The 21,166-nt window shown below is 43.6% G+C and overlaps 2 protein-coding genes across 3 annotated transcripts in view; both read right to left on the minus strand.

The window, feature by feature from the left end:
• Positions 1–2,504, minus strand: part of NECAB2 (N-terminal EF-hand calcium binding protein 2) — an 85,841-nt gene extending 83,337 nt beyond the window's left edge. Inside the window, exon 1 of the mRNA XM_088062271.1 lies at positions 2,413–2,504. Coding sequence (XP_087918397.1) covers positions 2,413–2,501 — 89 coding nt within the window. The 5' untranslated portion in view covers positions 2,502–2,504. The remainder of the gene's footprint in view (positions 1–2,412) is intronic.
• Positions 2,505–6,230: 3,726 nt separating this feature from the next.
• OSGIN1 (oxidative stress induced growth inhibitor 1) lies at positions 6,231–16,971 on the minus strand. 2 transcript variants are annotated; one of them, XM_014255529.2, is made up of 6 exons: positions 16,812–16,971; positions 12,689–12,791; positions 10,159–10,295; positions 9,645–9,836; positions 9,231–9,322; positions 6,231–8,568 (listed from the first exon to the last, which is right to left on the minus strand). In XM_014255529.2, the coding sequence occupies exons 2-6, from the start codon at positions 12,771–12,773 to the stop codon at positions 7,575–7,577; spliced, it is 1,500 nt and encodes a 499-aa protein (XP_014111004.1). In that variant the 5' UTR covers positions 12,774–12,791; positions 16,812–16,971; the 3' UTR covers positions 6,231–7,574. The 2 variants fall into 2 exon arrangements, with proteins under 2 accessions (XP_014111004.1, XP_005526391.1); XM_005526334.3 differs by having other exon boundaries at positions 12,689–12,794; positions 16,812–16,970.
• Positions 16,972–21,166: the final 4,195 nt, after the last annotated feature.

A 21,166-nucleotide genomic window follows, 5' to 3' on the forward strand; every position in this document is an offset into this window, starting at 1 on the left:
GTGGGACAGAGGGGTATCCACTACATTGTTTAAAGGAAGAGGAAATTTTTGGTGGAAATGGGCTTAACAGAGCACAAGGAAGGTCACGGGGAAGCCTGGGAATGGGAAATTCTACCTCCCTTTGATTTCTTTTCCTTTGTTTCAGGATGAGAACAATTCACTTAGCCTGCTCTCATCCAGCTCCCCTGTTATGTCACATCCAGATTACTCAGTGGATGAGGTATTTGGAGTGTTACATCAGACAGATTATATTTGTTTATATAACTCAATCTTTTTCTCAGACTCTTGCTTCTCCAACTCCCTGAAAAATATTCATATAAATATTTATGTTTTCATGAATGTTTTAATGAGTGAGAACCTCATTCATCAACCTCAGGATGACAGTCATCCTCACTTTAAATCAGTACAAGTGGTTGCTGCAGAGCCCCACAACACAGCCTGGGAACCTCTTTTGTTTCCTATAAACATCACTTCACCAAACTTAGAACTATGCAGAGGAAGAAATCAGTTCTGGGTTAACACAATTCTGAATTTTTTCCCAGCCTTGGGAGGGAGCACTAGCCCAAACGGGGTCCAGAAATCCACCATAAAATGCCAAAGGTTACAGTGTTCACTGCAAAGTCTGAGCCTCTGCTGTAAGCCCCTGATCGAATGCTGTTTTCTGCCCCTGTTTTTAGTGAAACTTTTCCAAAGGTCTTACTTTCTCCTCCATGTAAAACAGAAAGTGTTTAAAGATTTTCTTTTCAGAGGAGAAAACCTTACAATTACACATTTGATCAGGTCAATATATTGCAGATGTTGCACCCTGCATGCTTTAACATGCTGCCCCAAGCCATCCTAGTTATACTCCAGCCAGCAAAAACAATGCCAGTTATTCACCCTGCTGAGAAATCTCTTGCTCAAGCTTCATGGAGGTGCAATATGGGGCATGAAGAATGTTTCTGCAGGTAGGGTACTTCAGGCAGTGTCCATCACCTGTAATCCATTCACGTGAAATGCCACCCTTCCCTCTCTCTGCTCATGTGTCTTACTGTTTATTATCATCCTAATTTCCTGAGCAGAGATTCTGTGACAAGAGCAGCATTTACAGGAAAGCTGCTTCAGCAACTTCAAAGGGAGTTTGGCAAACAGGTGCTGGAAAGGGCTCAGGGAAAACTTCAATTGCAACATCTGAGCTTGGAATCCTGCTCCCGTCACAGCACCCGGGACTGGCTCTGCCTTCCTGGCCGTGCTGACACCGTCCTTCCCGAGAGCTGCAGGAAAACTGCTGAGCAGTCGATACCCTGCATATCCAGTTTCCCTCTCCTTGGATTTTCTACTTGCAGAGTCAGACCCTGCCAAAGCTCTGCCATCTGCAGTGCCCCCAGTCCCAGGCAGGCACCCACCCGTGCCCTGGTGAGGGCTCCGGGCAGGGCTGTCACTCACCCCTCGTGGCAGTGAGCCCACAGCATGTCCCACCCTCAGAGCTGCTCAGCAGCATCAGCTGTGAAATCCCTCCAGCCCCGAGCCACGACATGTCAGCATCTGCCAGCGCCGCTGCTTTTCCCAGGCTGCGGTTTGATAAAACAGCAAATCCACCCCTGGCATCCCAGCAACCAGATTAGGGAAAAAAAAAAGAAGAAAAAAAGCAAAAGAAAACTCAGCTGCACAGCATGAGGGATTCACATGGCATAAACCTTCCACCAATTCAGGTTTGCTTAGAAACAACACTGCTACGTTAACCCTGTGCAACTTGATTCTTCCATCTTTTTTGCAGCCACCATTGCAGCTGGGGAAGACAAAGATCTCATCCCTCTCTGTGTCACAATGTCCATCACACATTCCCCTGTTCCCCCCAGCTGGTCCCCAGGCAGGATGCCTGGGTGAGGGATGGGATGAACCTGGCATAGACCAGGGTGTTCTCAGGGCACTGCAGCCACTGGGGCATCTGCACTCAGCATCCCACCACTTTGTCATTTGCTTGGTTTTGCTGGACCTTAATGTTTAAAATGAAAAGTCCATTTATTACTCCAGGAAAATACTAAAGTTTGTTGTTTTTTTTTTTTTCTGGCATACAAATTCCCTGGCTTTTTCAGCAGAAAGATCTGTTGGTTGGTTTATTAGCTTTGAAAGCTCTCTTTGCCTTCGAGACCTCTGCTGACTCTGAGTTACGGTAACACTGGATAACTCGGGTATTAATGCCAAGTTGCAAATGAGGTTTGCTCCACTGGGCTGGCTCTCAAAAAAAATGAATGTTTTAGGCCTAAAACTGCCTGTGGTCTCAAAAAAACCCTCAGCTCTGCTGATCTTCTATTTATTTGCCATTATCGGAATGATTCCACCCTGCCCTTTGCTTGTCCTCTGGTTAAAGTTTGCCTCTCTGGCAAAAGGTTCAGTGGGTTACAAGAGCACAACTCAAATTTGGAAACTTACCCAATACAAAATCCCCAAATCTGCACTTCGTCATCAGCAGTAACTTTCCACGCCCACAGCCCCTGGAGAGCTTCATTCGCAGTTTGCATTAGCAGCTCTCTGGCCCAGCAGAGCTCCTGTGAGCTGGCCCTGCTCCAGCGCTGTGCCCAGCCCGGCTCTACCCCCGAGAGAGCTGGGCAGAGCTCCAGCTCCCGGCCTGGCCAGGGACCGCAGCCCCTGCGGCCATACCCAGCCCCTAAAACTGCCTCCTGCCCTCATTTCCCAGCCCCTTCACTTCCAGTGAGACCGAGATAGGGAAGTTCACCTGTGGGGTAAATATCTTCAGTAAACAACCCTCACCTTCCTGAGCAGTTTTCCCAGCTGGCAGTGATGCTGGTAGTGGAGCAGGGCCATGGTTACTGCCTGGCTCAGGAATCCCCTCCTTTCCCTTCCTTCCAGCTTGCTGCGGCGTAGACGTAAAACAAAGCAGAACTGTTGACAGTGCTTCCAAGAAATGAATGCAACCAGAAAAAATTGGCCTGGAAAACAAAACCCATTCTGCTTCCTTTGCAAAAAGTTCATGAGGGTTGCCTGCTCTGCTCTTGTAAATCGATATACTCATAGGTCCTTCTTCCTAAGCCAAGCTGTGTAATGTGGTGTCCATATGGAGCAGAAGGGCACATTCATACAAGGCAGAGCACCTGTGAGGTGTTTTCCTTCTCATGCAGAGCAGATTCTCTCAGAATCTCTCAGAGCTGCACATCAAACAACCCAGGTTTTGTCCTGGCCCTAAGGGCTTGTCCCTAGGAATCTCAAAGGAAACTCTTCCTGGACAGAGGATCCATGCAGCTTTCCAGGGTCTGGCAGATGAGCCAGCCCACAATAGCAACAAGATTTGTGCTCTTTTTTTCTTCCTCACCACTCAGCTGCTCTCTAGTCAGGAGCTTTCTTCCACCTTCATGGCTTGTATAAGAGCCCTGGAAGTCAGATACTTTTCCCTGGAGCCTCCAAGGTTGGCTCCACCTTGAAACCTCTTCTGCTGGAAGACTTTCCCACACCATCCACTCCCCAAGTGCCCCCAGTTACACAGAGCTTAGCCTGACCCCGGGAGCTGTCAGTCAGCAGTCATGTGCTGGCTGCTGGCCTGCCCACAAATATCTGTATTTCACAAATAAAGCAGGTTAATTTAAACCACTACATCTGCAACAGCCTGACAGCTCCCTAAGGGCCCTTATAAAGCTAAGTCTTAGGCAATCATTGGACTTGCAATGTATCCTAATGCTCTGTAGACCTTTTAAAAAGAGTGGTCTGGCCAAGATGTGGCTGGATTTAGTCCTGTGCTCAGAGAGAAGTGCTGCCAAAAAAGTGAAGGCTGAACAATCAAAGGAGCTCCCAAGACTATTTTACTGAAATTATTTCAATTCAGGTGATACATAAAAGATGGCTCCTTCTAATAAGAGGCCACCCCTCCCTTCATTTAAGAAGCAAAAGCTCTCAATGAGCATGCTCTGACATCTCACAAGACCTTCACCAAAGCAAAAAGCAGAAGCAGTAAGTTTGTATTTTAATTGCATAATTAATGTACCTGAGTTCAGACCTGTACACTCATTTCTGCCACACCCACAGGTGAGTTTAAAATACATCAGTCCTGACTGCAAGGACTCACAAACAATAAAATCAGAAAACCACAATTTTGTTCTTTGTCTTGTTGGTAAACTTCAAATTTTCATTTGGGTTCTGAAGGCATAATTTCCCATTGTTCCTGGCAAGTACCAGCAGCTCACAGGAGCTTGTTCTGCAAGGATAGAACAGGGGAACAAAAGAGGCTGAGGCCCTGAAGAAAGGAAAATGAGTCCCTGATATGGAGCCCTTGTGGCAGGATGAGCATCACCTCTTAGCTGCAGCCAGAGCTCTGTATGAAAAACCCAATCTACTCCATCCAAATTGAGCAGGGAGTTGCTGGAGGGTGCCCTGATGGACCTGCTCTGTGGCTGTGGAATTTTCCCAGCGGGCAGCAGGGAGAGGACATGGAATGGCTTGCAGGGGACAGGAGACAGGCAGAGTGGTCTCTGATGTTAAATACCCAGCTGGCTCACCAGGGCAAGCTCTGGGCTGGCCTGGCCAGCAGCAGTGGAAGTGGGGGTGAAGCATTTACGGTGTCACCTGGCAGAGCTGTGTCACCATCAGGGCAGAGCATGGCTGTGCACAGGGCCCAGGAGGAGACTGGTTTTATTCCTGGTCCTGTCACATGCTGCAGGTCAAGGTTATAATGCTCGGGTGAATTCCACTCATAACAAAGCCGGTATCTGTTGACTCTCACAGCTGATTGTTTTGGAACAATAATTCATAGTTGCCTCCCTGGATACAGAGAGCTGAACGATAACTTGGATTAGAAGTGCATAGACTTGCCCTGAGGACCTGCAGTTGATGACTAAACCACCAATTCTGCTATTGAGATCCTCTATTTAGACATTCCTTGGGGGCAGAACGTAGGATATTTTCTGAGCATCGATTGTGGAAAAGCACTTCCCTTTCCGGTCCTGCACACAGCAGGCAATTAGCTCGTCCCTCTTGGGCAGGAAAGGAGGTTATCTAAAACAGACACATGAGCTCCCCTGACAGAGGCTCAGGCTGCTGACCTAGTTAGGAGCTCTCCCATGCAGGGTAAATTGGTTCAGCAGAATGCAATATGGAATGCGGGAATGATCAGCATGAACACTGCGACTTTGATCTCGGTGCTGGGAAGGGCAGCATTTCACTTGACACCAATCCTGTGACCTTATTCCCAGCACACTCCAAAGCCCCTTCGCTTTTCTAAATGCCCTTTGGTTTTTGTTCTCCTCCTCATTTGCTTTTGAGACAGTAAGATGTAGCCAAAACCAACATTTTCAAAGAAGTGAGCATTGATCACTGAAGTTTTTCTAGCAAAGGTTAGCTGCAGAAGATCACAGAGCCACATTATCCCTTCTTTGGAATGTCCACATTGCCAGGATAACAGAATCAGGGGAAAGTACCAGCTCATGTAGAGTAATGCTGCCAAAGAGAGGCCTGGGGGCATTGTCACCCCTCTGGCCAGTGAGCAAAGACACAGATCAGGAAACTCATTCCCTCCACTCTTCTGTGTTCACAAAATACTGAGGGAACTTCAGTCTCAGCCTGCAGAGAAGAATGAGTATTGGTATTTTAACACATTGAACCAGATTCCTCCCAGAGCTGGGCAGTGAAAAAAGCCAAACCCACCAAACCTAGAGGCAGTAGACAAACTGCAACAGGGACAATTCAACTAGTTAAGAAAATACCCTGCAATTTTCAACAGCAAAGGTGGTAAAATGTTGAATGAGGCAATCAAATGTTGATAGTTCAATTTCTGTCCTGGAAATATTCAAAGCTTTCCCCATCAAGGCACTGAGCAACCAGGTCTAACTGAGCAACTTCTAACTTTAGTGGGGTTGGACCAGAGACCTTCAAATGTCCCTTCTGATCCAAAGTGTCTTAACTGACTTACTGGTCTAGGCTGTAATCTGGGCTTATTTTGCAGACAGGAGGAGAGAGCAGGTGAACAAGAGATGTAAGATCCCCCAGGCAAGAACAAGCTTGGCAAATAGACTGGTTTGGAATTGTCTTAGCCTCACAAGAGACAGGCATGGCACTTTACAAGGGTTCTTCATCCTACTGGAGAGACAAAGATACATAGAAAATTCACAGTAGGGTCCTCCTAGGAAATAGAGGGATAAAGGATTTAGCAGGCACAAGCCATGCTATGGTACCCACCAGGAAAATGATGGTGATGAACAGTTCATTAAGGACTTCCCTGGGTCAGAGTTAAAACAAACACAAAGTAAGTCTGAAACCACTTTATTGGAAAGTTTCATACAAGAATAGTCAGTCAGAAAAATTATTCAAGTGTGATACAGTAACACCACAAACAAGCCCCTCCCACATCTCAGGCTAATTCATTTACAGATATCTCATCCCACTTTCAGAGACTTGTGATGTCAGTGAGTTTCAGTGCAGCACAGGGAGCAGAGTCTGTCTTTACATCAAATTAAATTAACTATGACAGCAATTTTTCCTGTGAGAGGTATGAAAGCCCCTGTAAGTCTGTTGAGAATGCTGCTTACAACATAAGGCATCATTACCATGCACCCCAGCTCATCCAGAACAGACTGAAAGACTGTAACAAAATATTCTGCCAATAAAAATCTTTTAGAAAAACAGTATAAAAAGTTGAGAGATATAGCATAATGCTACCAAAAAGTGACTGTGCCATTTTCCCCTCTTCTACAAATAATATTATTTTAAAAAACACACAATACATTAGTAATTTATCATATTGCACCTTTCCAGAATACCCTAGGCAGCAGAAGCACCATACAGTACGTGGGCAGTTCCAAGACAGACCTATAGCTCCCCTTTAGTTCTGCTTGTCTCTACAGCAGCTGCCAAGAGTTTGACTATCACAGGTTTAGGATTTAGAAAGCAGGAAGCTGCAGGATGGCAAACCAAGTATTTGTAAATCAGTACCATTTCTTCTCAGGAAGGAGAAGAACCCATCACAGGAATCTCTTGATTTTTTAAAAAAAATCATAAATTACTTACTGCTGGTGTCAGTGAGACAACACCATTGTGAATGTTTGTGTGCCAGTTTTTACTTGCAGAGTACCCCTCCACATGCCAAAGAGGTACCTGCAGCACCTGGCAGTGATTTCTGGCCTAACAAGAACATACAGCCAAACCACAGGAGTAAATAAAACCAGGTCAGTTTACTTTGTTTCAAGACAAAACACTGTAAGACACCAACAGACACAGTGTTGTGGGCCTGCTATCTGAAAATAATTGACACTGTTTCCTCAATCCAATTTTCGGTCACCTGGAGCATTTTAGATTGAAGAGCAATTCCTGTCTTGTCCCTTGGCTTCAGAACCAGTAACCGTGCACTGCTATGCAGAAAAGGAGCTGAATTCTCAGGAACTGAAGATACTGCTGTGTGTGGAACCCACCTTGTATTTGGTCACTTAATCTTCCCAAATAACTCAGCAAGAATTTACTAACTCTCCATGTAACCTTGGAGAATACCAGGAATGGCCTTTAGATTTGAGGATATACAAATCAGATGATTTGCTGCTCCATGGAAGGAGCACTAACCCATCCAGGTACAGGTAGTATAGGGATGGTTTTTTTTGTTAGGGAGGATTTTTATTTGCTTTCTTTAACAGAGAGCTGGCAACAGCCAGAGCCCCTCCCTGCACAAAGCGTACAAAGTTATCTCCTGCCAGAGGTCCCAGAGCATAGAGCCCTTTCTCCTGAGTGCATTCATAGGTGAATGGATCCACATCTATGGGATTCCTCTTTGGATTGACTGGCTGGTCACTGTCCACTGCCAAGTCAATGCCATCATTTGGCAGAAAGGAGAGGTTGGGGTTTGAGCCAGTTAGAACGAGAGCCATGGAAATTTTATAAGATTTCTGACAGCCATTCTTGTCTTGAAAGATGCATTTCTTGTCCTTGCCAAAGGAGAGCACGTGATGTTCAGGGAGGCTGATGTAGCACTCATAGGGCCCAGCACAGGCAGCTGTCTGTTCTTTCATCATCTGATGGACTTTGTGGTATTCAGGGTACATCATTTTGGGGAGCTGGTTAAAAATAAGGCCCGGATCAGTGACTCGTCTCCGAAAAACATGGATTACTGGAATATTGCAATGGTGAGCAAAGAGAATCGCATCAGCAGCTGTCAGACCAGCACCTACAATCAAGACTGGATCTGACATGATGCCAACACTGTTGTTCTTCACTGCTTCTTCTAGGGCAGACAGCTGGTGGTGGACATAGGAAAGGTTTTCTCCCTTGACCCCAAGCCAGGTAGGATTGTCATATGTTCCTGTAGCCAAAACCACATTCTCTGCATAGATGGAGAAGGGCTCTTTATCACCTTCCACAGTTTTAAAAAATCCATCCACCTGAAAGACCTCTGTACTTTTTTCATTGGAGCTCCACAGTGAGTCACTATCCTCCTGCAGATCTTTCTGGGTGTGGTTGGAGATGCTCTCTGCACTCACTTTCCTCACAGAGGTCACAACAGTGCCACATCTGAAATTCTTCTGCAGTCCTTTCTTCATCACATAGTGTTGGTAATATTGAGCAATGTCCTCTGCTGTGGCTCTATTGTTTCTGAGGCCTCTGCAATAAAGTACAAGCAAAAGTCAAGCAGCAGTTAAGTAAGAGACTGGAATTTGTCCCCTCTTGCACTGAATATATCCTAGAGCCATCTATCTTGGCACCAGAGTAGACTGATCTAGTTTCCCCAACTTCAGCAAAGTTATTCCTGACATATATAGAGCTAACAGTCATGTCCAGAAGCTGTTGGACAGGGGCAGCTTTCTCTAGCATTAATCCCAACCCCAAGAACATGGCTGGTTATTTAAGCCTTCCTCTAATATCTTGTTTCCATTCCATTTTTAACTCCTGGACTTCTTAAGATTAATTGTGACACATGTCAAGAGAAGCAGCACTTCAGAGAATGCACAGGAGCTGAGCTGATTATACTTGTCATCAGGGGCAGCAGCAGTAGAAGCCAGGTGAGTAATGCTTTCAAGCTTTACTCAGAACTCGTGGTCGTGGATTCATCCCCCCAGTGGGGGTGGAGAAGGACACATTCCAAGCATCATTGCAACTTTATCTGAATCACTCAATGTAGAATGCACTGGTTTTGGGGTGTAGGAGGGTGTCCTTTCTCTCACTAAAATTGTCCATAACAGATGGGTAGCTACATTCAAGAAGTCCATTCCAGGTTCTCTAAATATCTCTAAATGTTTGCAAATAATCACACATGGATATCTCACCTTCTCTTTTGCTTTAACCATTCTTTGAAAGGGAGATCTGGGAGTCCCATCCATTCCCCTCTGCTCAGGGTAACCATCGAGCCCTCTATAGACTGGAACAAGAAGCAGAGTAAAATGACTTCAATTTTTTAATGCAAAAAGTGAAAGGCAACTTTTCCATATTTTAGTATGGCACAGATGATGAAATCAGTAATTTCCTCTGATCTGCTGTCATGGATTAAACCATCCATGTTCTCCAAAAAGAACAAGAGATGGGGAATATAAAGGCCTCTCATGCTTGTTTTCCTTTTAAACTTTCACTTGTCTCTATATATATACAAAATGTAACAAAGTTTAGAGGAGCATTTTTCTCTCCAGTCAACACACTTGGCAATTACACAACACACAGACCCCCGCTGGCTCCAATTCACTTACGTGCCAGGCACCTCCTGGAGGGTTTCTGCCAAGGACCAGGTGGGGGATGGCTCTGGCAGGCTCATGCCACCAAGCCAGCACTGATTCTGCTGTCCCACCAAAGTCTGTGTCTGGACGCTGCAGAGTATCAAACAGTAGAGCCACAGGGCTGTGGGATCGTCCCTCCAAGCCTTCAGACAGATACTCCAAATCCTAGAAAGAGAAAGACCAGATGCTCAAAGTGCATGTACTGCCAGGCTGCACACTGCTTGTTACTCCAGCACCTCTGATCAGTGGGTTTGGTGTGCTTGGGAAGTTCATTTACTGGCACACAGACCTGCTCTTGCCCAAGGGCTGCCTCAAGGATCTTAGCAGCAATGCTGGCATTTCATACAAGGGAGATCTGGGTTACAAAGCACAATTTGCTTAAGGCTCATTCTGTCTGTGCACTTTGAAAATCCAAACAAGGTAAACACTTATGATACACCCCTAGGATGCTTTATTGGGGTGTTATACTGCTTATCTTTACACGAACCTGGTCCAAAACAGATACTTCTGGTGCCTCTTCCAGTTTCCTCTGAAGAATAGGATGAGGATGAAGAGAGTGTCTTTTGAAGTAAGGGGTGTAACCAGACAGCAAATATGAGAGACAGATTCCTGAAGGTCCATTCCCTGAAAAAAACAATGGAGAAGAATTTATACTTCTGGAGATTGAGCAGTTCTTTGAGAAGTGTTTCTAATATGCAGAACAATTCAAAAGATATGACACTGCTATGGATACAGGTGATTTCCTGTTCCAGCATGGACCTATTGGATGGAGTTGGGGAAGTTGCTTTACCCTTCACCTCACTTGCTCCTATTTGCATTGTAAGGTCCTTAGAACTTGCTGAAAAGACACAGTGTTAAACAAGTCAGAGATTGCCCTCAACAGAAGCTTGAAGTCTCTAGCATGGTGATTAATGGAGTTATTTCTCTAAAATTAGAGGTTTAGAAGCTGATCACATACTGACCATGGGCCTCAGCTCTCCTGGCAGCACATTTCACACCAGTGCAGAGTAGCTAACTGTGCACAGGATCCAGGATCCAGAAAAGAGAGTGACTATTGAAGTGAAGGGAACCAGTTCTTCTCAGTGAGAAATTCCATCTTTTAAGGGATATTTGGCAATAGCAGTTTTGACTAATGGGTCTTGAGGACACTTTCAAATGGGAACCAGCCCTGCTGTGGTACTGCAGTGTGTTAAAAATGTCTCTCTGCCTTGCCAAGACAAGCCCTCAGAATACGACATTTTGAACAGGTTGCTGGATGGCTGAACTCCTTTGCTGACCACCCAACAGCCAGTGGAAAAACTAGATACACATGATTCTAAAGCCCAGTGAGAGTAGCCTGTTGAAAGTTTGCATATGGCTGCTCTCCAGCATGTTTAATATTTTACAGTGTCTGTATAATTGTCAGCCTGTCTGGCTGCCCAGGCTTTGCTGCTGTGTGACCAACAACCGTGACAGTGCAGTGACAAAAAGGGGAGGAGAACCCAAGTGACAGCAGCCTGTTGACACAATGCCAATGCTGCAAGGGTGACTGGAGCAAAGGCTGATCCTTGAGGATCCCAGAGATAGGGAGATTGGGGCTGTAAAGCCAACAGTGAGCTATGTGAAGGGCAGTACATGTCACAGCTGGGAACAAAGGCTGCTGTGCTGAGCATGGACCAGCAGCTGCAGGTCAGTGTTTGGAATATTCCACTTGCAGGAAAGTTAGCCAAAACCAACAGCAATAAACACTATAAACAAACTAAACTGTAGCTATAGTAAAATATAACAAATTTCAGGTTACTACTTTGCTTTAGGAAGTATGAGGAGGTACGTAAGCCAAACTTCACCATCTGAGTGCACAACACTCAGCGACTACACACCAAGGATTTATTCTGAACCACATCTAAGTTTGATATGGATGGTCACAAGAACATCTGGGGCTCAAGCTATTTTACAATGCAATTGCTTCCATGAGGCTGCCAGCACAGCTGAGGGAGCACACAGCCTTCCTGGAGCAGGGCCTGGGGAAGTAGCTGGAACCTTCATGCAGTGTTGTCCAGCTGCAGTGAAACATCTGGGCTGCCTCAGTCCAACAGCCTCCTCAGTGTACAGGTCTTCACATTTCTTCTTCTGCGGCTTTAGTGGCATCTCCACCCTGGGTCCCTGTACAGGTGCACTAGGGAGGTACCAAAATATCCTCCTTCCCACCTAGAGGCTTGTACAACTGAGCAGCACAAAGTCATTCTCAGGGAAGAGCTTGCTGGTAGTGGTATCTGTCAAACTTGCTGTCAGCAAGGGTTAGGGGTGATTTATGCAGTGCTCTCACTTTGGAGCAGCTCCCTTGGGTGCTTTGAATTTGATGCCAGATAAGGAGGGAAGCCAGCTCTGTAAGGCATGAAACACATGCTCAGATGAACAAGGTCCAGCATCTGCACAGTTCATGGTTGGTCAGAGGGGAAGGGACTGACATCATAACTTTGCTCCAAGAATCACCTCACACTGCAAAGCTCCCTCTTACAAGGGAGGCAAGACAGGGACTACATAACCTGTTTTGTTTTTTTTTAACTGGTAGAAAACTACATTTTATAAGTCTATTAAATCTGTACAAAATCAGTGTAGCTCACTCAGGTTCTAAACAGACATAATGGTGAAAAAACTCACACAAACCTACCTTCAATTCAAGCACTACAGATAATCACAGCAAGCTGATTAACTATCTGCACTGAAAGGGTTTCAAATCTTTCTAAATATCCAGCAGAGAAAAAGCAGGCTCAGATGAACTGATGCTCAAAAATTTTGCCATTAAAAACAGGTATGTGTTTCAATTTATAAAATATCATGTTCCTTACTTCTCACCACTCTTAGAGGTCTCTCTCTTAGTATTATAGGAAGTTTGGCTGTCTGGGAAAGGATGCAGAAACAGTAGTCAGGCATTCTGGTTTGAGTGAGAACATGTGGAACTGGAACAGAAGTTAAAGATAGCAAGTCCAAAGCAAGAAGAGCATGAGAAAACACAGCAGTGCTGGCAGAAGGCTTACCTATGATCACAACAGGCAGTGTCTTGAGCCCACTCTTATTTGAGGGTCTGGTCACCAATGGATACATTTTCCCATCTGGAAGCATTTATGCTCTGGAATCTACCTGCTGAAACAAATATGTTTTGAACTATGTGCATTTTTTTGACAAAAAACCACAATCAAACAAACAAGAAAACCCCCACAAGATTTTCTCCAGCCCACAAACTCAGGTTAATCTAAAGTATTACCCTTGCATTGCAGATTGTCACATTGCATTTCTACACTCAGGACAGACCTCCTTATCTTTTTTTCAGACATGAATTCCAGTTACTCCAGGACAGTTGGCAATTTTAGTAACCCTCTGACTACATTAAATGAAGTGTTGCAGCTTGTTAGTATGAAATTTCACTTCTGACCATACTCTGTAGAAAATTGTATCATTATCACAAACACTTTTTAAGGTAACCTGGGCATTTACTGAGAAGTAAAGTAAACCTAACTCAAGACTTCTGGCTGCATTTTCAAATAGGTACCATTCTATCACTATAGGGTTTTCTGAGAAGTGCTGGTTTAGTTCTGGAACCTTCTTCATTAATTTTCCAGAAAATGGAGAGTTCTAGGTCTGAACAAGTAAATAACAAGTCTTTGAACAAAATATGCATCATAATTATCTTGTAGACTAAGGTGTCATTAGAGTGGAATCTACAAAACTAATCTAATCATTATGCAGACATCCAATGAACCGTGAATGTTTTTGCCATTTCTGCAGGAATCCTACCACATCAAACAACAACCTCTTTAGATTTCCATGGAATTCATCTCTACTGTTACTAACCTAGAGAAGTTATTTTTACCAAAGTAAACATGAGATCTCTGAAATTCAGCATAAGCTTTTAAATTATTCTGCAGAAAATACTCTCTGATAAAAACCTGATTCTCATTTTGGAAAGCTAAGCAAAAATCTACTGAATGGCATGACTTTGTCCAGTAGGGCATGCTCTCCACACCCTTTCCAAGTGCAGAAATGTCTCTGGTAAGTGCACTACACACTCCCATAAGGCCTGGCACATCACTGCCTTTGACACAGGTATTGCAGCAGATGTCTTCCTACAAGTGTAATGCCCCTCTTTAAGCCTGACATTTACGTCACAGCAACTCCAGCAAAGCGTGGGACTCTGCTGACTGAATGGGCAGCCAGGAAACCAGCAGTGAGTTTACAGTTCACAGATTCCAGGTTTGAGCAGGAGTGCCGTGAGTGCTCCTGCAAGGACGTGACAGTTCTCCTACACACCAATGTACAGCCAGGCTGGGCTCAACTGCTCTGTTCCAAGAGGACTGTGTTCATCCCATAGGGCTTACAAGATTAATTCCAAACTAGCAACCTCGTCCAAATTTTTGGATCACAGGTTAGTAACATTTACTGGTAGCCTGTTACCACTTAACTAAGCATTAGTCTAAGACTCTCATGCATTTTACTTGACAGGACATGAACCACTTAAAAGATATTATTTACTAATTTAAGTAATTCGAAGCATCTAGCTTTGAAGATAGCTGGATTTCAATGAAACTTATGTTCCCAATTTAATTGAAACTCATAGGTAGTTGCATTTACTACAGAAGATTAACCCCTTAAGGCATCCCCACAGCTCTGGAAGCTGTGGGAGCAAGCCCAAGGATCTTCCTTGGCCTTTTTGGGTAGGTTCTGCCTCATTAACTAAAACCTGCACCACTTTCAGCAGACTATGGTGTAAGTTTACCCTCAAATAATTCCTTCCCACAAGAATTCAAATAATTCCTTCTCTCCAGAGTTGCAATTGGTAGAATTCATCACTAGCACCTGGGACTGCCAGGGACACCAAAGGAGCAGGACACTGGTGTGACCAGTCAGGAATTCCCCTCAAACCAGTAAACTGCAGTATCTGGCTGCTGGCTGGCAGAAGTTTCTTCTCCATGATAACCCCCTCTCCAAGACTATATTACACAAGAAGAGAAGTTCTTATTAATTTTTCCTAACACAGAATACACATCTTATTTCTGTGAAACTACTGGGAGCCTGGAAGAGGGAAACAAGACCTTTGGAAGCAGTCTTCCAGGTTTGTGCTCCACAGCTCCCTGCAGCAGCATGCATGGAAAAACTGCATACTCTCTGTAGACAGTGGTAACCCAGCAGCATCCATGGGATTTTCACTGGAAGCAAGGGCTGCTGAACCAACCCAAGAGAGCACATGGCAGCAGTTGCAGGGCAGCAGCAGAGCCAGCACATACCTCAGGAGCCTGCAAGCCCCTTTGTAAGGCGTGAGTGCAAAGTCACACCGCTCTATGCCAGCATTTTTCTGGGGGAGCCTGAAGAGGACAGAAAAGGCACAAGCCAAGAGAAGACAGCCTGGCAGTCCTGTTTACTTTAGAGAAAGGTTGCCTTGGCTCCTGGCCATTGCACTGTGCCACCCTTCTCCACCCTGATAAAGCACAGAGAAGCCGTGAGCTCACTGATAACTCCCTCCTCCTTTTGCCCTCCCCCTCCATTCTGTACCTTTTGACACATGAAAGAGGAGCATTTTCTGGAATTAAACCAAACTTTAATGGCTAGAGGAGCACAATTGTTAGTCTGATAAAATTACTAGATCTGTGCACATATGTGACCATTTTTAACCATGAAATTAATTGGTACCTGGGTTCACAAAACCCCCTATGACATTTTAGTGCTACACACTTCGTTTGTTGAAGATTTTGACACTGACAATTCCATCAACACAAGATTCACCATCCTGGCATCTCTCTACACCTGGAAGAAGTCCCTTTCACATCCTATAGCTGCCATCTCTATTATTCATAGTTATTAATTTTTATTTTTAACTAGAAAGTGAATCAGGTGCTGAACCTTTTAATAGCTATTCCCATCCTGTAGGTTAAAAGTTTGACTACTGGGGATAAAACTGAGCTCAGAGCATCTCAGACATTTTAGTTTCAGGCCAAACATTCACCTTTCCTGCAACTAGATATTGAGGTGGATTATTTTAATTTTTTTTTAATTTTTTTGCAGTCTTAGACTCCTACACCTCAAAACCTGGGCAGCTAATAACAGTGTAGTAGAGGAAAGGAACAGGACATTGAAGTTCATGGCAAATCTATACTGAACTAGTTAGCACCAGAAAAAAGCCTGAGACAGTAAGAAACTTAAGACTGCTCTTCTCACCCTCCTTTTATGTAGTGTAGGCTGCTGGGCACTCACACTTAGTCAGCTTAGTGACACTGAGTTTGGCTTCTGCTTTGAGCTTCCTACTTTAAATGGATGTCCCTTTCCTTCTCTTCATCTGGGAGAACGCAGCAAGTTTCAAAACTTGGCTTCTTGCTGCTTCCAAAGCATTCCAGTGTCTGTGTGATGTTACATAATTGTTTCTGGCTGCAAAGCACCCAGCTCATTCTGGGCCAAGCTCTGCATACCTTCCTGACACAGCCTCATGTCTAGAGGGACTATAACTCACAAACTCGGTCAGTGTGGCTCTTACTAGCTCCAGGCTGCAAGGCTGAAACAGGATTTAAGTGAGCAAATGAAAAAGCAAAGATACATTTAGCAAGACAAGGACACTCTGTGATCCTTGGAGAAATAAAAAGCCAGGTTACATCAGCCATATGCAGATAGCTCTCCCTGTAACAGCCATGAGATTTTGCTAAAGTAAGAATCACCAAGTGTGGCCTGAACAGCACATAGGAAGAGTTCAAGAGAGCAATGCAGTTGGGGTAGAAATACTGGGGGAGATTAAAACAGGTACTACAACACTCAGTTTTAAAGAACAATACTAACACAGATGCAACAATAGTTTTCTTCATCTTAATTTCCTCACCAACTCACTTGTTTCACCAGTTTAATATTTAATTAATTAGTACTTAAAAAAAAAAAAAAAGCAGAGGTCTTGCCAGCTTTTACATGTTATACTTCCCTATAAGTTTCAGAAGTTGTTCTCTCCTTGCATCATCACTCTTACATGTCAGGCCAGTTACTCCCCAAACACAATTAAACTATGTGGAAAAAATTCAGCTGTGTGATATGTGATAACACCTTTCTCAAAACACGCCTGTGATACTCAGAAACTGATGTTAGGGTACACCAGACAGAGCTCTCTGTACTTATTTGGAGCCTTCTTACCTTTAGCAGCAGGTCTGATGAGAGGTGGGATCTTTATGAAAATGGTTGTACAGTCAGGAGAGCCAAACACACTACAAGCCTGGAATCCTCTCTCTGCTCTAAGACAGCTGTTTAAATACAGTAGGCAACCAGCAGCAAGAGAGGAGAGGAGGAGCCAAAATGACTGGAGGTGGAGCAAGGAAAATACTAATAAGCATGAGTCAGCAGGAATATTTCCCTTCCCAGCTCCTGAATGAATGATCTAGAGAAACTTCCTTAGTAATGTTCAGCTGACTATGTGACTACAGCAAAAGCAGTTTACAGGACCCATGCCTGTTAGAAGTCCTGCACTGAATAAATAATTCCATTTTTAACCCTCAGGACATCACAGATATATTGTAGGTCTGAAAAATACTGATTTCAGTTTGTATTTTATTTTTTTTTTCTTTAGTGAGATGAAGTGTTATAAGCCTTTTGCACAGTAGCAGTAAAATGAGTCAAACTGCTTCCATAAAACTTAGAACCCACCAGGATTTCATCTTAGAAACCAGGGGTTTCATCCAAGGTATCTTACTCAATTCAGGGAATAATCGATCTGGCTTGCTAAATTTAAAGTTCCCTGCCCAAATGAAATACCTTTACGCCAGAGTGTTCAGTTCAAGTAGTAAATGCAGCACATGTTTATCTCTGAGGCCATCTGTTTGGAAGCCACAATTTCCAGGAAATCAGGCATGCTGATATGCAGTTAAGATGCATACTTTCATTCATGTGATCTAAAAGATAAAAGCAGCTCATGAGAAGGATTTCTCTACTCTCACGACCCCCATCAGAGCAGAATACTCAATGTAATACTCTATTTTAATTCCACCAGAATAAGTTGTTTCAATAAATGTGAAGCCATTGTTTCACTCAAAGTTTAGTTTCCAGTCAATCCTTTGAAAAATCTGACTCAGTAAATGCTGTCAGACTGAAGAGGGGGGAGAGAGGAGTAAGGACTGTTTTAAGTTTCTTGGGTCTTTATCCAACGTAGCATTTGCACAGAGCTCTTAAATAACACAGACTTATTTTTTTTACAGCAAAGAATTTTATATGCATTATTCAGATATTTATTGGCTTGTAACCAGTGTGTCCATGTCAGTCATGGAAAAATTAAGCTTTCAGAGAAAATAAGGGATTTGTTTGCTTAGGTGATTTAAGATTGCCTTGTTACTAGGTTTTTCAAATCTGTCTTCAATATATTGCAACGTTGCGTGTCAAACATTGTAGAACAAAGATGTTCAAGTCCATACTTGCTGATACCATAGATACAAGACAAAACCATACATGATGCTTTGTCTGGCTTTGTAATACAGAAAATAAGGAATACTTCCTATGTGTACAAATCTTCAGAAATAAAGTTGCCCTCCCTGTAAGAAATAGGAGATACTATTTCCTACTAGAATTTATAAAACTAGAATCTCTATTACCTTTGCAAATAAAGCCAGGATGTCTTTGCAAAACCCTAAGCTCTATCATAGCTTTGTGCATAGTACAATTCTTCACAGGAAAACGTTCATGTACAATAACCCACTGTCCTTTATTTGCTTGTACAATAAGACCACTGAACTTAGCAATTTGGGGACTTCTTTTTTGTTGCTATCCCAAGAGACACATCACACAGAATAGCTATATATCAAAGTAACTGTTTCTCCTTGTGTACCTTGACTGCAAACAAATGATTCAGCCCAACACTTTGGATAAACTTTCCAGAAGAAGAAGTAATTGAGCAATCTGTAGCTGGCCTTGCAGCCAGCCCTTGACCTACAAACTCAAGCAATTCAATTCTATTTTTTTCATGAACTGACAAAGCCATTTTGTTGGTGCACAGACTTAAGGACAAAGCCATAACACTGTTCTAGGGAATACTTTGCACCTGAACCAACCACTATTTCCTTAGAAAGAAATTTCCTTTTTACTTATTGACTTTTCACCTCAGGTTATCTAAGTTCCACCTGTCCATCTCCTACTCATGAAACCTGTCAGATAGCCCTGATTCTGCTGTCTTCTGATTTGGGGGAGCTTAAGCTCTGGTGTCAGAATTCATTGTTGCTGACAGCTCATGGCAGAACCTCTCCTACAGCATCTCTCCAGCATCCACCCTTCCCTCTAGCCAGCCTTAAGGTGTTCCAGACTCTGTGCTAAATTATCCTGACAAACTACATTGTTTCACTCATTAGAGCTTTATGTTCTGTTGGTTTTTCATAATGAAAGGAACACTCCCAGTGGGATCCTCCATGGGCCACAGTAGTGCTTTGATGCTTTGGTGTTTCTCTAAATTATGGTAAGACAGAAATCTAAAATTCTGCATGATTTCTCCCTAAGAGAATATTCAGTGTCCCATTCACTCACTCACTCACTCACTCACTCACTCACTCACTCACTCACACACAGAATTCACATCATTTAATCTAAGACAGAATACAAAATCAAGTGTTGGAAAATCTGATCAAGTATTTTTGTTCCATATGGTCTCTTTGCAGAACCTAAAACTCAGCTTCACTTTGTTGCTGCCTAAAACATCTCCACCTTTATCACCCAGAAAAGCTTACACCTAGAGCTATATGTTAGCTTATGTACCAAAACTAGGAGCCATAAATGGTTTGACATCAATACTGTGACTGCTTCAACTACAAAAACCTATGTTTGTCACCAACACCCCGACCCAGACCACATCAGCAAGATGTTCCTTGTAAATGTTGTGGCACCCCCCAGTCAGAGGCAGCGAGCTGTGGCCATACCACCTCTGAGAGCAGTTGGATGTCTGAGATATGTGACTTGCTCTGCTAAATGACAAAGGCAATAAAGCCTGGGAAGTCCCAGACAATTGCTAGGTCTGACAGAAAAAGCAGCTTAGGCAATTCTGCAAGTATGAGACCCAGTTCTGCTCTCAGTTAAACTTGTGACTTCCTACATGTGTTTGTGCTTTCACATGGCTTCCTCTAAAGAAAGATTTGGCCCAGACCACATGTCCCAACTTTCCCATGTCCTTGCCAAGGCCATATCTATTCTGTGTTCATACCTCTTTGCACTGTTTAGGCAGCTGGGTCCAAGGGAAGAGAAGTAAAGGTTCACTGCACCCTTTTGTTGTTCACAGGAACATTGACCTCCCAGTCACATAAATGATTGAAATGGTTTTGTCTTAGTAACTTGAAAAACTGGGGAAAGTAAAAAGCAAAACCTTGCATTTTGCTGGAACTATTTTAAGATGGTGATTTTTGCTTTTCCCTGCTTTCAGTTCATTATGAATGATTGAAATAATTCCTCATCTGTTTGAAGAGGGTTGTCTTCCTAAAGCAGTGAAATGAAACCAAAGATTTTCACCACCCTTCACTGGCCAAGGCCATCAGCCACTTCCACCACTTTGTCTTAAAAACAACTCTTAAGAAATAAACCTGGGGAGGTGACAATCGGTCACACTACCCGGGAGGGCTATGAATCTCTGCTCTCTGCAGCAAGGACCTGTGCACAGCACACAGTGTGCACTCCAGTGCCCAGAGCCAGTGCCTTACTGGGACATTCCACACCTCCTGTCTGTCCAGGCTTAGGGAGCAATAATGGAGAGTGCTGGCAGTGGCCAAGAGAGTCCCTCTAAGCACACCCTGAAGGAGACATTCCCAGCACAATACTGGGAGGCAACAGTGGATATTTTGCAAGAATAGTTTACATGTGAAGTATCCATGTAGAGAAGTAGTAGAGTGCCAAGTTGTTGTGCAGGCATTTCCTTAGAAAAAGGGCCAGGATCACCATTTCTCTCCTCAGACAGTTGGATGATAGCCAATTCTAGGGTATCTTTTCTTCCCAGCACACAAGCTTCCTTTCAAAAACTAGGATGCAAAGAGGTGCAGTCCTTAGGTTCCAGGGACTACAGCCATGCATGTTTCCCAGGACTGGATCTTTGCAGATTTTTTGTTCCCCAAATGCCACATGCAGAGGAAAGCTCAGCTCATGAGCTCTGCTCTCAAACCTCCATCATGAGCTCAACATCTATGTTTTGAGGAAAAAGTAAACACACACACGTCAAAAAAACAGCAGCCATGACCTAGTCAAAGATTAAACTACACTTGAAACCGGTTGGGAATTTTCCTCTTATCTAAATGTCAATATATTCAAAATATTTACATGAGTTCTGGAGAGCTGCATCATTTGAAGATCCAGCCTTTAGCTTCTGCAGTCTTAGAGTCATTGTTTAGTTATGTTCATTTAGTCTACATGGCCATTAAGCAACTGGTTAATTTAATAAACTGCTGTAGAATACAGTGGTGTGTGCATATGTCCCAAAGCACAAAATATCCTGCAGAAGTTAATGTTCATTGTTTCTTGAGTAGAATAACTAACAG

This window comes from Pseudopodoces humilis, chromosome 14 (genome assembly GCF_049639895.1).
Source record: "Pseudopodoces humilis isolate 2021_Gansu_Grassland_sample_001 chromosome 14, ASM4963989v1, whole genome shotgun sequence".
NCBI lineage: Eukaryota > Metazoa > Chordata > Aves > Passeriformes > Paridae > Pseudopodoces > Pseudopodoces humilis.

Excerpts from the sequence above, each read along its gene's own strand:
- OSGIN1 (XM_014255529.2), bottom strand. The coding sequence starts at position 12,773 with ATGCTTCCAGATGGGAAAATGTATCCATTGGTGACCAGACCCTCAAAT. Across the intron at positions 10,296-12,688 it reads ACTGCCTGTTGTGATCATAG|GGAATGGACCTTCAGGAATC; the intron begins GTAAGCCTTCTG and ends TGTTTTTTTCAG. Across the intron at positions 8,569-9,230 it reads TGGTTAAAGCAAAAGAGAAG|AGGCCTCAGAAACAATAGAG; the intron begins GTGAGATATCCA and ends ACTTTATTGCAG.